At 38.8% G+C, this 17,992-nt stretch overlaps 1 protein-coding gene across 1 annotated transcript in view; it reads left to right on the top strand.

Annotated features, from left to right (window-relative positions):
* The window catches only part of PEX14 (peroxisomal biogenesis factor 14), a 79,563-nt gene that overhangs the window by 33,713 nt on the left and 27,858 nt on the right, over positions 1-17,992 (top strand). The window contains exon 3 of the mRNA XM_074848523.1: positions 4,021-4,105. Coding sequence (XP_074704624.1) covers positions 4,021-4,105 — 85 coding nt within the window. The remainder of the gene's footprint in view (positions 1-4,020; positions 4,106-17,992) is intronic.

A 17,992-nucleotide genomic window follows, 5' to 3' on the forward strand; every position in this document is an offset into this window, starting at 1 on the left:
AATGTAAACTGTCTGTGCATAGTTCATGGCCTGTGCCGCCTCTGCTTAATGAAAAGAAGTGTTGCATTTAAACAGATACAGATCCACTCAGAAAGACAAAATACCATCCCTTGCAACGTATAATTCAGACCCAACCTTTACATCACAGGTCATCTCAAAGTCTCAGTCTATCAACAAATGCTGTTTAGTAATAACCTACAGAGGGTTCCCAGTATTAGGAAATCTATTAGAGCTCTTACAGGCTGTGCTCCTGGTGGCTTTTGATTCTGTTTTCCATGTGGAACTCTGTTACCAAATCCTGTGCAACTTTTATTGATGAAGGTGATTTTCTTTTACGTTTTTGTTAATTGACTAGAGTTTTGGGGTTGGTTTTTTTTTGAGATGGTAGAAAGTGGTCATTTGCCACAGTATTTTAAATTTCATGGTTTATTTTTCTAATGCTAGTAACTGATAAAGTAGCTTAGATTGCTTCATTGGAAGCCCTGCAGCTTTGAGCATAATAAGAAATAAGGCTGGTTTTACTTTCTCCATTGACACAAAAGGGAGGGAAATTAGGAATGAAGGACCTTGGCTATAACGTCAAAGCGCTGTGCTTTGGCCCAGAATTTCACCAGCCTGCTGCACTCCCACAACATCTGCAATAAAGTTCCTGTCTCCATTTTATATCTTTGACATTGAAGCAGAATATTTGGCTTGAATTTATGCAATTTGGCTGGACACAAATATAATCCATGAATAGTTACATTCATCTTCTAATTAGAAAATCAAAACTGTAGGACAAGACGTGCTGCAGGATTCCTACCCCCCAGTCAGAAATATGTCTTTGTGTATCCTATCACTGCAGAAGTGGTAGTGGGCTACCAAGTTTATGGAGTTGACTTGCTTTTAAAAGCCAAATACACTGTCTTTCATTAAGAGAAATGTGTACCCGATCCACTAGATAAAACTAGTTTGCTGGCCAGTGTGTGCTGGCAATCTAGGAATTAGGGTAGTGATAAAATGCATTTTATTTGGCAGTGTCCTAATACTATAAAAATTTGAAGAAGTGTTACAAATGATACAGAAATAGTATGGAGCGATGTTACCAGCTGAGTCAGAGTGCTATTTGCTGCATGATTTTTTTGGCTATACACAGGACTGCAAAGTCTTCTCATCTTCCTCCTCCTTTTTCTGTTTAAATTATGGACTGCAGTTGCCCTTGTTTGTGCAAAGAAAATGATCCATAGAAGGTAGGAAAGTTCTTGTGTATGTTTGTTGAAAATATTGGCATTTTGACATGGCCAAAATTGCTTCATAAGTTGCTCGTGTATACAAGATGAATTATAAAAATGAAGAAGTTTCAGCTCAGCCTACAGGAGGACTGTTCAGAGGTAAATGCAAACACGAATATGAGAAACATGGGATTACTGGGAGGAGGAATACATGTCCAGGATTTTTTTTTAATGAAGTTTGTTGTTGCTTGTAATTTTATTTTTTTTTTAAGATTAAAAACATTGTGAATAATGGAGGAAGTGATGCAGGGGAGAGATAAAATAGAAGTTTATTTTGGAGTGAAATTTACTACTGAAAGGTTTACATTTTTACAAGGCAAAAATAAGTTTTAATAAAGGGTTAGAATCAATAAAGTGTTCACATGGTTGTGATTGAAATAGCACAATGAAAAATACTGCTTATTTCTTACAGGTTTTTTAATGCTTAAAAACTGATAATTAAATATGAGAGCCTGCAGAATTTCAGGTCTGCAGGCCGTTTGCGCCTGTGTCTCTAGCTCACTAAATGTGGGAGGGAGCGTTGAGGAGTTTCTAAGAAACAAACAAGTAATTATTGTTAGAAGGAAAGTGGTTTTGATATGTTCACATATCTGTTGGTCTGCTCATTTGGGCATCTTTCTTATTCAGCATATTATCTTAAGGTTATTAGTTTGGGCGCTTTATATTTCTGCATCTGGCATAGCAATATCAGCACGGTTTAAATCCGTGATTTGCCTGTCACCTGCATTTCAGCTGGAGACAGATCAAGTGCACATAAATGAAACCGAAGTGTACTTTATGTGGGGTATTTTGCTATAGTATTTTATGGTTCAAAATTACTGAATGTAAACTTAAGGAAAAAAATGAAGGAAAATAAGAAAAGGAAAAGAATTAAAAATACCCCATTCATTTTATCCTCCCAACTTTGAAGTGTGCTGGGACTTTGTCAAATTCCCGTTAAAATAAATATGTCAATTTCATCTCTCTTCCAAATTCATTTATCATGCTTTTTTAAAAGGTGTTTTCTGCTTTACCTGATGTTTAAATTGGATTCGCTCGTTTATGCTGTTCTTTGCTGTATCCCCCATGTTTTTCTTAAATGAATTAGTAATGACAGCGTACTCCATCATACCCTCTCTACAGCCACTTTAAGGGAAGCCTGGTGATCTAAACCTTTTAACCTATTAAAGATGATTTTCCCCAATTGAATCAGACCCACCACAGGTGTAATAACTAATCATTTAAACTACACCTGCTATTATGTATTTTTAAGCCATTATGCGTGTTGGATAGATGATAATTCATGTTTATTGCATTGTCCAATGGATCCGTTTTGCCTACACTAGCCTGATTAATGTATTTAAAGAAATAAGAGATGCAATTTAAAAGAAAAAAAACATTGATGGAATGCACTGAGGAGTACATTGAAAGTGCCATTAAACCCATCAGAACTTTGCTCTCTGACCAGAAATGCATATTCGAAGGGTTTGATTCAAACACAAAGTGAAACTTAGTGATTTCAGTTGTGGTGCTATTTTTTGCCTTCCTTTTCTGCTGTGAAAAGTTTTGAAAACCTTTCTGGAACTGAATTCCAGAGACTGTATTTTAAAATAGACTCTTCAAGATCTACCTAACATAGGTCTAGCAGATACCACCATTTTAGGAGGAGGTTTATGCCACTGTTTGGGGAGAAAATCCTCCTCCATGCATATGCATGGATATTTTTAGCCCTAGAGGAAGGAAGTAGACTCTTCCACTAGTTCACATGGATGTGTCCATCTCCTAAGTGTTGTTAACTTCAGGCACATCATTCCCCCGATGCCCCAATCGAATGTCTTTGTATAAACATCAGAACAGATGTCTTTGTATAAAAGTAAAGTGAATCACTAGTGCAGCAACATACAATAACATGTATAATAGTATAGGAGAGTATGTGGAAAGTTGACCTACCATATGAAGAAAAAAATCAAATACCTTTCATTGGCACTAAATGGAAATGTAAAAAACTAGAAAACTAGTGCCATTGTCGTTGATGCCATTGAGTGTTATCCCATACTTTACCCTTTGTTTGAATGAGTGGTTTGTTTTAAGTGCTCTGTCACCTTAAAGAAGGATCTAGAAGTCAGTCTTTAGAAAAGTAATCTGTGATTTCTGCTGGTGTGGAACATAAATTTAACTACTCATCTACCCATTTATGTAATGAGAAGTGACTTTTTTGATATTTTTGTTACATGATTCAAAACATGTGAAGCTGCTTCTTTTCCAGGCTGAGGTTTATTTATTGCTTTCAGTAAATTAGAATGTTGGCAAAAAAGGCCTTAATCTCTTAGAATTTTCAGGGAGCTTTAAGTCAGATAGAAAGGAAGCATTCTTACTCGTAAGCCTACTGTTACACATCATATGCATTGTCTCACGGTTGCCCTCAACTGTAGGAACCAATTTAGGTAACAAGATGACAATATAAATGACAGAAACCCCTAAGAATCTTAATGGAGTTTTGTACAGGTTGAGCTGCCCCAAGAGTAATTCAACAAGAAACTTCTAGGTTGAAATGCCATAATTGTGCTGTCTGATTAGAGTTGTGCCACAAACTCTGATACTCATTAAACCATTTCTGAAAGTTGGATCAGTGTCAGCTCCAGACCATCTCCATGTGTTGGATGTGATGCCTTACTCTGCAGCACAGAATGCATAACGTAAAACAGGAATTTGACCATTCCTAACTTGGATCTTTTCTCTCTTCTATTTCTCCAATCCTCCTCCTCATCAGATTGTGACAGCAGTGAAGTTTTTACAGAATCCACGAGTCCGCCAAAGTCCTCTTGCAACCAGAAGAGCATTTCTGAAGAAGAAAGGTATGGACTCTTAAGTTTGAAGTCTCAGTGATAATGAGGGAGCTTGAGTTAGTGTAACGCCAAAATGTATTGCTATGGAAAATGAGATGATAAGGACAAAGCAAGTAGTCTGTCTCAAAAAAAGATTTGACGTTTGTAAGAAATATCAGTCTCTTTTCTTCCAAACTGACTAGAGCAATATTGGTACCAGATGTGGAATTGTAGAATACAGAAGACACATTGGAAGTTTGGGGGTTAACTATTATCAGATCTTTTCTGCAATGGGGACAGTTTAGAGTTGTGGGCTAGTTGGTCAGTTCTAACCTTAGTGACATTGGCTGTAGAATGACCAGCTTCTAGGTGAAAAGGTCAAATGTTTCCGAAGAGAGCCTGAGAGAGGAATGAAGGGCGAAGGACTTGGTGAAAGTAAACAAGGTCAGGTTAAGGTCAAGCTTGGGGTCAACATGACGTTCAGGCTGAAATGGTAAACTACTGACTGAGTTTAGCCCTTTTCTGTAGCGGGGATAGAACAGATCCTGACAAATCCTATATCGTCTTAGACAGATGGAACATACTTTGGCCATTGCCTACTGAGAATTTATTTTACTTTCTGACTCATAGCGGAACTATCTTTTGGTTGTTTTTTTTCCTTTCTGAAGTTTTTAGTCCACAACTCACAGTGCATTTCAGGTGAAGTTCACTCCATATTATGCTACCCTCCTGGGACCATATTGCTTAGATCCTTACCGCAAAATGTAAATAAGGACAGTCTTACTCGGAGTTAATTACATGCACTATGGAGCACTTTTAGCAGTTGGAATGATACTGAAAATACAAACTCAAAACTTTAGAGGGGAGTGACCCACTTATACATTGAAGTCTTAAGTACTTCAGGGTACATCAAATTCTATAGCTAAAGATCATGAGTTTTGAAAAGTAGGGAAGCCTGTGAAATATATATTACTCGGTTTGGGGTTATGAAGTGTTTATTGAGATGCCTGGGACCTGATGTCATGAGATGGAGAGTTCAAGTATATGCACCACTTTGCTCATCTTGAATAGCAAAGGACCTAGAAGGGAATGGCAGTCTTGCACTTTAGCAATGATGTCATGACAAGGGTACACCACTTTGGATGTGATCCTCTCACTGCTTGTCCTCATGCCAGTTAGAGAACATTCCAATCACATAGGTATGTTGTTTGCCCTGCCTTGCCATCGGGGTGGCATTAAAATTTGGAGCCTGTTGGCCGCTGTGCTCCATGAGTTTTTCCTTGAAATATGTGGACCTACGGGGAGTAATTAATCATAAAAGCTTGGGGATTTCAACTCTATCATCGAAGCAATGAAGCAAGGGAAAGCTGAGCCTAAAAGCTGTGCTGATTACCCGGGGTAACCTGATACAAAATCTATTGTTGCTGAGAGATCCTTAGCCCCCAGTATATCGTGCAATATTATAACTGCCTGATCTTCTTCTGTGCTGACAATGACCAGTTATTCCTCATTTTCTCTCTCAACACAGCTGGGTTAGAATTTCATTTGCAGAAGGTATTTAGAGCAATTTAGAGACAAATGTCTCTGGTGTTTGCTCTGCACTTCCCCACCGCAGGCTTCGCTGAACAGTTTTTAGTATCAGGAGCTCCATCTAATCTGTTTAATTTTAATAAATCCCTGACTGGGAGAAGAGGAAGGGTGGGGAGATGGAAGCACAGAGAAACTGTGGCCCGACTAATACTTCTTATGAATTACTTGGCTAATAATTACTAAAGAGCAGAAATGGTTTGGTAGAAATTTGTTTGTTCCTGTTTGTTAATTAGCCCTCCTTCCCTTTGTGCTAATTGTTTGTTTGAAAACTTAACAGTAGGAGATAGGAAGGAGCAGGGTCCAGTAGTGCCTGTACCCACAGTCACCAGAAATACGTCCATATGGAATCTGACCACTGAATTTACGACATGGCCTCTGGTCAGTGCTCAGGAGCAGAAGGTACATACTGTCATGGCACCTCTCTGCTCTAGCAGATGGAGGCAATTATTCTTGAAATGTAGATGTTGTGGCTAGTTTAGTCCTGAGTAAATGAGGGATTACACGGTTTGGTAGGCTGCTCCCCATACTCTCTGATCTACAGTCATTATCATCCCAATGGTAACATTTATCCCCATTTTACAGATAGTTAGGCTGTTTGGTAGAGGAGCCCTCACTGCCAGTCAAAAAAGCATTTTCTGTAGAGAAACCATTTCAGTTACAAGAGTCTCTTTTAAAATTATCTTTGCAGGAAATAATACTGACGTACCCTTGTATTTTTTTCACAGTTGCTCCAATCCATGCTTCTTAAAGTAGAAATTGCAGTAGAAGATCTTTTTATGGACCCCAGAAGAATTTTAGTGGAGGGGAATTTTCATATCTATAGATAGTTGTACACCACATATGAACTTCTCTTTTGTGGTTACTTCCGTGGAGCCATACAGGAGAGGTCTACGACTCCCCACTAAGTCTGGTTAAAAACTCCTGCAGTGGAGAGGGTGGATCACCTTGTGTCTGTGAATGCAGAGAGAGAAGACCGGGTGCCCTACCCCTGCAGCAGCCTTCCACTACCCCAGCTACAGCCCCTGTGGGCTACAGGGGTAGGACTGGAGCATTAGCTCCAGTTGAGCTTTTGAGTCCCACAGTCCCGACTTTGCCTAAGAAATTTCACTTCTGGGACTTGCAGAGATGGTTCCACTTTGAATTATATTTTTTTTCTTCTTTTTTATAAGCATCTCCTTCCTAAAAAAGGCCAATCAAATTTTATTTCCTTTTAATATTATTTTATATTTAGTATAGGAACTGGATTTTGTTTAATACATTTCGTGCAGTGAGAAATGAAAGTTTCTGCAGGATCATCAGCTGCACCGGGTTTGGTTTCTTGTGAAACAGTAGCTGCAGAGGCTGAAAGTAGGTTTTCCTGGTTACTTGCAGGTCAGGGGTTTGCTGAACTGCTCTCTCCAGAACATGGGATGATACTGTTGATGACAGTTGGGAGAGTGAGGGTGTCCTGGATTTGTAAAAGGTCTTTCAAAAGTTGGATGAGATTTCTCTGTTGTCTTAAGCACTTTTAAACTCCCAAATACAGAGGCATTAATGAGAAACATGAAGTTATTAGAATCATTTATCATTTTCTTTGAAGCTTACACTGGCATTTTGTGTAATTTATGACATTTCCTCCTTTTTATCATGAACTTCTTCAGATGAAGGGAAAAACAGCTGTTTCCCCTCAGAGTATCTGAAAGAAAAGAAAGGAAAAAAAGATGCTGTTTGTTTTTTGTCCAACTCGCTGATTCTGCTGATGACATGCCACAGAATCAGCGGCGCCTTGGGAGTAATTAGACAGCATGTGGGGTTTAAACCCTTGTGGAAATGTGTCTGTCATCTCACTGTTGTGCCTCAGATGTCCTGTACTGCTCAGTTACCCATCCGGTAACTCATGTGGCTTGTTAATTTTGTGTACTCTGAATCTGTAACTTCTGGCAAGATAAGAGAAAGGGGATGGAAGTTCACTATGCATGTGGAGCTCTCTTTTTTGGGTGCTAGTCTTTTGGGGCAGGGAAGGGAAAAACTGCTAGGTTACAGACTTATTGTGTAATCTTGGATGAAGAACTTTTTTCTTAGTTGATTGTTCTCTTCATCTGTAAAACGAGTACAGTAATGCCTTCCCAGAGTGGGATTGTGGGATCAGACAAAAGCATATGAGTAGCTCAGAAATTATGGTGATGGGAGAACACATTAGGGCAAGTAAATGTATAATTGTTGAGTTATACTGGGAAAGTGTTCACCCAGAAGGTTGGGCAGTCTTCAGAAGATATGCTGCCTGGATTGGTCTTTTGTATATATATGTAACATTGGGCCACATGCTTCCAAAAACAGTCTCACTCTTGCTTGGTGAGATGAGTTGGAGGTTGTTGGAAGCATTGCCCTTTTACATGTTGTATCTACTAATGTCTTTCATTACTTTGGCTGGTAGGAAGTGAGTTACTGCACAAGGTTTTCCTGTAGGTCTTGTGCAGTTTTTTGCAGTGCATCAGCGTTCCAGCAAATGTTGCCAGTGTCAAGATGTCAGGCTGTGGTGATTTCTGTAGAGATTAATAAATTATTTAATTGTACATGCCCTTTCCCAATCAGAGCTCCAAGACACTTGGTTCCATGAAAACAAATGGCATCAGCCCCGGAATCTCCAGTAGAAAACTTGATTTTCTTCTTCTTTCTGTACTCTGCATTCTTGGAAGTTGAACCCCTGTCTTTTCTCCTTTGCCAAAGAAACCCAATTGGGTTGAGGCCTTGAGGACCTGAGAGAAGGGGGCACAGCCCACTGCTGGAGGGCTTTAAAGAAAGTAAATTCTTCAGCAGATTTCAATTTAACCTGCTTTTATTACTTTTCTTTTTTATAATTTAAGTCCATTTCATGAGGCAGTTTGCATGTCCTTGAATGGAATCTCGTTACCATGAAAGCTTTTTTAGCATTGATTTCATAACAGTCTTAATTTAATAGCGCCGTCATTACTGAGAAGCCCTGAGAGTGAGGCCCAGCTTTCCAGGTCACTGACCTTTTAATTACAAACCTTGTTCTGATGGCCAGGTTATCGACTGGACAGCTCCCAACTCCTGCCCCCAGCACGAAGATGAAAATAACTGCCTTTCCTCCCCCACTTCCAGAAAAGGGAGGAAAAGAAAAGTAACCTCTTGTGTTTCCAGAATTAATTTTCTCCTTCAGCTTTACTTTGTAATTAATTCTTTAACATGTCTCAGTGAAGCTCGAACAGTTTTTACAAAGCTTTTCCTTGAAAAGAAAATACAATGCAAGCCAATAGAGTCCAGTGACAACTCATACAAAAAATATAGTTAGTAACCTGTGCTGCCAAAATACCTGTTTGGGACAAACTGCTATGCCCTCCAAACCTTATTTCTAGAAATGACCACGTTTGATACGAGAACGTGTGATTAGGCTGAAAGTGTAGACTATTCGAGGAATGCTAGATGAGTTGTCCTTCTCTTCAAAATTGCTGACAGGATATGGATTTAAGAGATGATGAAGAAAAGGAGTAAAGACTTCACTGCACAACTGATTGTGTGAGTGAGCACTTGTTTTTGTACTCGCAGGTCGGGTAACTTGTTCTCTAGCGCCAGTGCCTGCACAGACCTCATCACTTGCACTTGCAAAGCTACAAGCGAGACCTGGAATTCAGATACTGATAACGAAAATTTATTGCAAGAATACACTCGGTGTATTAAGCATCTAGAACAAATTACTTTTAACACACAGTAAGAGAAAGTTCACTAGCATAGCTAGAACCAGGGGGGCTGTGCTTTCCGATTGTTAAAGTTTGCAACAGGTGTTCAGGTAGCATAAAGGAAGTCTAACAGCTTGTGTAGACCTACAGAAATGACTGTACAGGTTAAATGGAAGTCAGTGCATTCTACATTTTCATAATGCTTTTCATCTGAGGATCTTAGAGCACATCGTACCTATTAACCATTGAAACTTCACAGCATGGAGCATGTTTGATGGTGTGTATAGGGTTATCTAGATCTTATTGTGCTTCCCACTAAAAAGCATCCACCTCTGAGGTAGAGGACAGCAGCTGCTTAACATCACTATGTGTTTTTTAGGAGAGGAAATGAAGAATGCTTTATCTGAGTGATCTTGCAGAGGGAGCTTTAAGGATAGAGAATGTAATTACTGAGTAAAAATTTTACTAAGATTCTTGAAAAGCACTGTGGGATATTTAATTACTAAAGATGCTTAGGCCTCTGTTTATGACTTTGAAAGACAGCTAATGGGCCTTATAATATTTTGCTTAGGTTAAACAAAAATACGTCCTACACCTGTTCATGCAACCAGTTTGTTCTTTAGTTGCCTCCCATCCAAGCTTTGGGTCAATGCCATCCTGCATAAATGGGGAAATCTGGTTGTTTCCCAAGGAACTTATTAGGGATTTGAAGAGGGAAGCGTGAGAGAATGAATGCTTTCATTGCTAACAAACTCACAACAGTTTCTATCTGAATCAGCGTTATCGGTGGTCACATCCGGTTTTGGCACTCTGCTGTGTTTCCCACGGGGAAGATTTCCACTGCTGGGTCTCATAATCCAGAAGAATAGATATGCTTATGATCCAGAAATTAGTTCCACAGTTCCGTATTTTGTATTAGTTGCCTTCTTTTTTCTTCCTGAAAATGATTGAGAATCTCTATCCATATGCTGTGAGGAGACTGTCCTGCCAGTCTTCCATCTGCGTATCTGTCACTTGCTGTTCAGTACCAGCCTATTCATCATGCTGACTCTTTTCCCCCATCAATTTTACCACTGTTTGTGATATCTGAACTTGTCATGAACTCTATGGATTTTCTTGGCTTCTTTGGCAAGAAGAGACCTGCAGCAGTAGTGCTAACAAAATGTGATAAACTGATCAACCTTAGGACATCCTGGGGAATTGGGTATGGCTATTCTTTGGAGTTGTCAGAGTTTCTGGAAGAAAGTCTTTATAGCTGATAGAAGAAACCTTTCACTATCATTCATATATTTAGTCTCTATCCAAATGGAGATAGATACCAGTTCATATCTCATCTTTGACTCTTGTCTCAGCCACTAGTGATTCACGAGAGGGCAGAAAACCACCTGACATTAGTTAAGGCATAACTAGCCATGTGATGCAGTGTACAAAGGAAGGCAGTCCTTTCTTTTTCCTACCTTTTAATGTTCATAATGGCCAGATGATTAAGAAAAGTGTTTGTATGTTTGATAGAAACTATAGTTACTTACAAGTGACTTTGTTATTTCAGAAGAACATTGTACTCGGTGTACAGTTCATTGTTTTATACCAATTGGTTTTTATAGCTCAATGGTTTCTCAAAACTAGTTTGAACAATACATTTCTATCCCATTGGAATTTCTGAGATTTGGAAATTTGTTTTTGTACTAAATAGGAATTAACATTTAAAATCACAAACTTTTAAAAAAAATGAAATATTATAGTCACGTCAGACCGGAGTCTTTAATATTGTAACTGATAATAAAAGAGATTGTTAGAATAATATAGTATGTACCATAATATTACAGTGAAAATATTTTGGAAAATGGTTTTTGAATTGTTATGAAATTATTACTTTCCTCCAGAACATTTTGGGGTTTTTTGAAGAAACACTTTCTATATGAAAAAATTATGTCCTAGAAGTTGTTGCAGAGCTCTGCTTGGAACCAAAGAATTCTTTCATAAAAGTGCTTTTCACTAGCGGGAGAATATATCATCATTGTTACTGGATAGCTCCAACAAGCTTGTCATCTTGCACTGGTTTGTGCTTGCATGTTTGCCTTGAATACTCTAGACTACTGCCTCTGAACTCAGTATGTTGCTGAACATGAGGTGAAAAGTCCTATTTGGGCCTGTTTAAAGGGAACAGAAGAAAAACAGTCATGGAAAACTTAAGGCTACTAATCTTCACAGTGTATTGGTTTAAGCAAGATTATTTTAAAGGGTTTTGGTACAAGATCTGCTATTTAATATTAAAACCATGAACATCTTGGTGACTTTCTCTTTGGTTTCTGTGTGAGGTTTTGAGAAGGTGCATCACAACAGGCACCCCATTGATGTTTAATGATGTTGTGAAGAAGACATTGAGGAAGCAACTCTCAAATTTTACATCCTCTAAATGTCTATATATGTGTTCTATGACAGAGGATAGAAGTCACATTAGTGGTAATATCCTCCCTCTTTCACTTCAGGCTCAACCTGCAGTAATCTTGAACCATTTAGATCTATACTCCATAGAACAAGAGAGGTGATTAATTTAGAGTATTGGGTAAACAGTCTGCTACATCTCCTGTTTCTTTTGGGCCACAGAAGTTCCTCATGATTTCAGTGAAGAGTCCAGAATCACCTTTGCCATGTTTTTGTAGCTTGAAAATTATTGATAAATTGGACCAGACCGGTTTGGTGCCCAGGAAGTTGTGCATGCTATGAAATATTGGTTGTAAGCTTAATTTTAACAAATAATTGGAATGTCATGGGTTTAATGATGTCTCTCCACTTGGCTATCTGACAGTAACTATGTAATGTAAAAGAGCCGTTAAAAATGGCTTTGCAAAATTAACTCCTATTGCTCACTGAGTGTGTTTTGAGTCATATCTGCCTTGTTTACTGTAAAAATAATATTTCCATTCCTGGTAGCATTGAAAAACCAATATGATTACAGGCAATGTTAAAATAGTCAGTTATATTCTGAGTCCTGAAATTGTTAGCCTTAGTGATGGACAAAAAAGACCCAGACCCTAAGTCTGATTTGTAAATTTAATTTACAATATTTAATTTACAATAAATATTTATCATGTTTTCAAGTGAAAGTAAATGCAGAGTGCTGAAAAAAAGTCACTTTTGTAGTTAAAATCTAAGAGCAGCTATTGGAGATCTGAGATACGACTGCTTGCTTGGCTTTGGGCAAGTTACTTGTTCTCAGCTTGCCCATCTGTAAAATGGGGTTAATTGCCACTTTTGCATTATTGACTTAGTAAGATTTATGTTAGCTATGGTTATAAACTGCTTTGATATGCTTGTTTTGGAGTTCTTGGTGCTGCGGCGTGTGATTTTTGAAGTTGCTTGCTGCAGTAAAAGCTACACTTGCAGAGAGGTTGAGAATTTACTTCTGTCAGCTGTGTATGGGAGGGGAAAGCTGCAAACTTTAGAATGTCAGACTGTCAATGCTCAGGCAGATTGCGTGCAATCCTAATCCAGCCCTGCAGCTTTGACCTTTGAAGCAAGCTTCACCTTGAGACAGTTGAAGAAATCTATGTACGTTTGTATAAAAATATTTTTGTGATAGAAGGAATTTGCTCTTCGTGGTCATCCAGCCCAGGGTTTTCCCACAGTCTTCCTGGAGCAAGTAAAGGAATTCAGTTCCTGATCTGCTCTATGAATGAACCTGGTATTCTAAGTCTGAAGAGACAGCTTTCTCTCCTGGGGCTAAAACAAGGAGTGTAATTAGGATAATCTGTGTTGCTCTTCTGCTGAAATCCATCTCAGACCTAATGATACTTTCCTGCTAGGAAAGATAAAATAAGTTCCTGTATGAGATAATTCTCTAGGTTCTCTTAGACAACATTTCTACTCTGTTTAAAACTGTGTTCTGGGTGCCCGTGAACATGACATCCTACTGTTTGCTTTTCTGCTATGCACTGTTTCCTCTTAATTTTAATCTGGAGTACAATCATTCTTTCCTTAGCTAAAAGGGGAATTTAGTTTTTGGTTCATTCTTTCCTATTCTTTCTGATGGAACCTAGTCCAGGCGAGACTCCATTCCCCGAGGAGGAGGGCAGAGAATTCATTCTCAATGAAATCTGAGGCTCTCTGAAGTAAAAGCTGTTGACTTTGTCATACTGTGCAAATGTGCATTGCTTTTAGCAAGACAATAAAGGGTAAATGGGGTGATCTCTGCTCCTGTGGAGAGGTCGGGTGGTTACATTACACAATCTTCTAGAGCATCTTGCAGCAAATACATGGGTTATATTAAAAGTTGCAATCATATCATTTTTTAAAAGTAAATTGCTGACCTTATGCAGTGGAATCAGCTTTATTGAATTTCGCCAAAAATGCGTTTATAATCCCCCCCGCCCCCGCATACACATGATATTCATGTCCTTGCTGCCCATGTGGAAATGTCCCTTTTTATGGTGATAAAATTAAATTTGTCTTTGTCTCTGCCTTGCCTCACCTTTTAAGATTCCATCCTTAAGAGACACCAGTGGATATCCGTACCAGAGAATGAAGATGGGCAATATCCCTGCATGGCTGGCTGGCTGATTGTGAACCAACTGCCACGGAACAAATAAATAAGCTTTTCACATTTAGAGGACAAATAAAGCTGAGGACAGGTGTAATATGAGTATTTTTCTAGGAGTGTTGTGGCCTTAGCATAGGTAAGAATTTATTTTGACTTGCAAGTACTTACACCTTGCTTCTGGATTTTTTTCTAATTGCCACGCAATACAAAATGTAAAATCCACAAATAGTTATTGTGCTGCTCATGTGATGCTGTGTTACGTGTCCTCCTTCAATATTAGTAACTGTAAAACCCTCTAGTCTTTGGCCACCTACAGCCCCCTTCCGGAATGCACGCAAGAAAAAAAGAAGTGTTTTTCAGCATGCTCAAGAATTTAACAAACGTATATCCCATATTTCTATACCCTTTGCATATTCAAAGTACAAATATTAACAGACTAAGCTTGTGACACCTTTTGTGGAATGGCAAGATTATAAAATTAATTTAATGTACTTCTGATTACGTTTTCTCTTCTTCGTTAGACCTTTACATTCTCCAAACAGTTTGCAAATTCCAAATCTCAGTGGGGAACGGAGGAAATAGCATCCCCCTTTTAGATGGGAAACTGAGTCAGATGTATTAAGAACAGTTAGATCTGAAATAATTCTGACTCCCAGTCATGTATATATAAACATAACCATACTGTGCCATAGTGTCAGTGTGATGTACTGATGTTTATAGCATTTTCAGTAAAATTAGTCAAAGCATTTTTGTGTTTATCCTCTCCAGGTCCCAGCTGCATTGAGGGGGGTGGGAGAGGTTAAGCTAGTTTTATTCAATAAAATCAACGCAAACCATCCAAGTAAATGAAGGGGCAGGTTGGCCTCTGCAGTGTTAGCATGTATCCCTTCGTAGAGCATCTCCCCCAACCTGTCTTCCTTTTTATGTAGCATTTAAAAGCCTAGTTGCTCAGAGGTATAGAGAAGAATATCAGAATATCATTGCTTCTGCTCTTCAAGTAACCAGGAGAATGCAGCTGTTAAACTCAGAAATATAAAATACATGTTTAAAAGATGACTCTGTATGTGTTTTAAAAAGAGAGCGAGAGAGGATTCAAGGGAACCAAAAAATAGCAGGTTCCATTACTGTAATTAAATGGCAGCATTTAACCTATCAGGCCGTTGCGTGTATGTGAGAGACGAGCAGGGAGCTGCATTTGAAATGATCACTGTCTTCCTTGGGGGATAGAGTAGTTAAATAATTTGTTTGTGAGGTGTGAGTTCAGTGTCGGGTAAAGCAAGTGCTTGCGTGCGTGTGTGTGTGTGTGTATCTTAGAAGCTAGGGATGGCTGTGTGTTTACTGAGAATACCCTGGAGGTTGGTATTTACTAGCACGTGCATGTCAATAAGAACACAAGCTGCTCTTGCCCATTTGTCAGGTTATCTGCAGAGTCAGGGCCTCACCTGGTCCCAGATATTGCATCATAAAAGGAGAGCTTTTTTCACGCTAGGCCACCTGAGACAGACAGGAGTAGCAGTAAAAGAAAACTGGGGAGGAAATGAGGGAAGAAAAGAATCAGTGTCCTTTTAGTGAGCTTCATCTACTGTGGTGACTGTAAAGGGTGAGTTGTTTTATCTGGTCTTTGGACTTGGCTCTCAGGAGCGTGGGGGCTGTGTCATCCCTGGGGGACCAAGGGCGAAGCTTCTGCACAGAGGTCTGCCCCTTAAACAGCACGTCAAACAGTCGCTTCCCCTGCAACAGTGTTCTACCTGTGCCTGGCATGATTCCTATGCCTCAGGACCGTAGTGTGCAAAATTGAGAGAGAGAGATCTGCAAAGTGCATCCTTGGCGCTTCATCACTGACTGTGAAAAGCTCTTTGGGCACCCCGGTATAGTGGTGTTGATCACCTGTTTTGCTTTTGGTACCCTGGAAAGGAAATGCATTCTTATGTAGTGCCCAGAAGGGAATATCTTCCCATTTTTATTCTTTATTGGTGAGGTGATTCCTTTGTTTAGGGGATATTTCCTAGTCCTGGAACTCCAAGAGCTATCCTCATACAGTCTGAGTTTATACTAGTAGCAAGTTTTTCAGCTGCTTCAGCTGCCTCACCTACTGATCTGACTTGTGTTATGTTGCAGGAACATGCCCATAAGTGTTTCTCAATCTTCACTCCAGTTTCTCTGTGAATTCTGTGTAGCCACTCCCGTTTTAACTCCTGGGCTGGAACTTTCATAAGGCTCTAGAAGACAGCAGACAGTGTTAAAAAATTAGATACTTTGGTATTTCCATTTTGAACATTCAACCTCAATGACTGGATTTTGTGAGGGCAACGCTTGGCCAAAAAGAGACCAGAGAAATGCCATGTATTTTAGCACCCAGTCGAAGAAAAGCATGAATTGAGTCCTTGTGCAGTTTGGTGAGAGTTAGAAATCTGGAAGTATTTCCAAAGATGATCTACAAGCACAAAAAAAAAAAAAAAAAAAAAGGATAAACTTGTTACTTGAATAAATTATTTGTTGCAAATGCCTTACCTAGCTCAAATGCATATAATGTATGTATAGATTCTCAAAACTGGCAGTTGGTCTCTGTACATGATAATTGTGTCAGTCTCAACGTTTACAAAGGATATTGTGTAATATTATTCCTGTTTTACAGATGTAGAAACTGAGGCAGATGGATGTTAAATGACCTACACAAGGTCAATAGCAAGGCTGGGAATAGAACCCAAATGTGTAGAGGCTTTTTATTATACTAATAAGGAAACTCTGGAGGTGTGTTTGGCATGGTAATCAGAACCCTAGAGAACTAGAAGCAGTTAGTATGTTCTGTGCATGTCCCAAGGGAGCAATGATGAAACTCCTTTTCTACCTTACCACTCCAGTTCTCTGTGTGTGGTCACCATAGTTTTTCCACCACTTAACCTCGTTATTTTTAGTATTGTTAGCATTAGTCGTCCTTTGGGCGTTTAATCCAGACTCCTTTAATTTTCTCCAGAACTCTGAAGAGCTGTTGAAGGCACATGGGGAGAAAAAAATAACAATAAACAAACCAAAAGATGAAAAATGATCTTTTGAAACTTCTGCTATTTTGTTGACTTGTCCCCTAATGTTTTTTGTCTTTGCTCTTCTTTTATCACGAAGAACCCTGCTTGAATGTGTAATCTTGGTTTCTTAAAAGTTCATTTGCTATTGTTTCTTTCTTCTCCACCCAAGATTAACATCCTGTGTGATGACATAGATGGTTGTTGTCTAAATGGACGCGATGTAACCAACAAAATTGTGAAGGGTGGGTGGAGAAATATTTATACAGTTGTGTTAAAAATTACAAAGTAGGTTTGCCTTTTAAACTGAAGGTATTTCAACACTGTTATTGGCAGCATCAGCCTTTAATTTTACAGGTGGCTAGCTTTGTAGTAGCATTCAGCAAACAATATTTTAATGGCATGTAAAAAAATTTCTCTAAAACAAAAGAAAGAAGAATGAGGGTGATTTATAATCTGTAATGAATACTTGCTGACATGTCTTTTTATAATAGTTTATTAGTGTCTCTGTCTTTCTGGGGGAAGTGCAAACCAGATTTACCTGAAACATTTGTACCATAATAATCAAATATGTAGTATTTAGACATATTTTTCTTAATTGAGCTTATCTTCTCAGTGCGATACCTGATTCCAAGGTGTCTAACATTGATTCCACTTCATAGAAACTGGGTTAGAGGAGCAGAGATGCTCTATAAAGTTGTGAGAAAATATCTGTCAGAAAAAGGACTTAGACTCCTGTGTTCATGACTCCTCACCCAGTGTTGGTTTCTTTACATTTCCACATATTTTCCCGTACATACTTCCATGTGTTTTTATATTTTCTTAGAAACATGCTTCTGTAGCTGCTGTTCTCCAGTGCTCCTTAGAGCAAATTCCTGGCAGAGTGCACAGTATGCACCGTCGCACTGCATATTCAATGTTCTGTTCTGTGCGTTCTTCAAACACTAAAACTTCATTTACTGTAGACTTTATATGATTTTTCATGCGATAAGTCTGGACTAATGGGTTTGTTTTGTTCCTTTCTAAAGTTAAAAGTTTTGAAAGTAAAAGAGGAAATAAATAACATTGAGGCAAGTTGCTCTTTACATTG

This window comes from Strix aluco, chromosome 22, assembly GCF_031877795.1.
Source record: "Strix aluco isolate bStrAlu1 chromosome 22, bStrAlu1.hap1, whole genome shotgun sequence".
Lineage (NCBI taxonomy): Eukaryota > Metazoa > Chordata > Aves > Strigiformes > Strigidae > Strix > Strix aluco.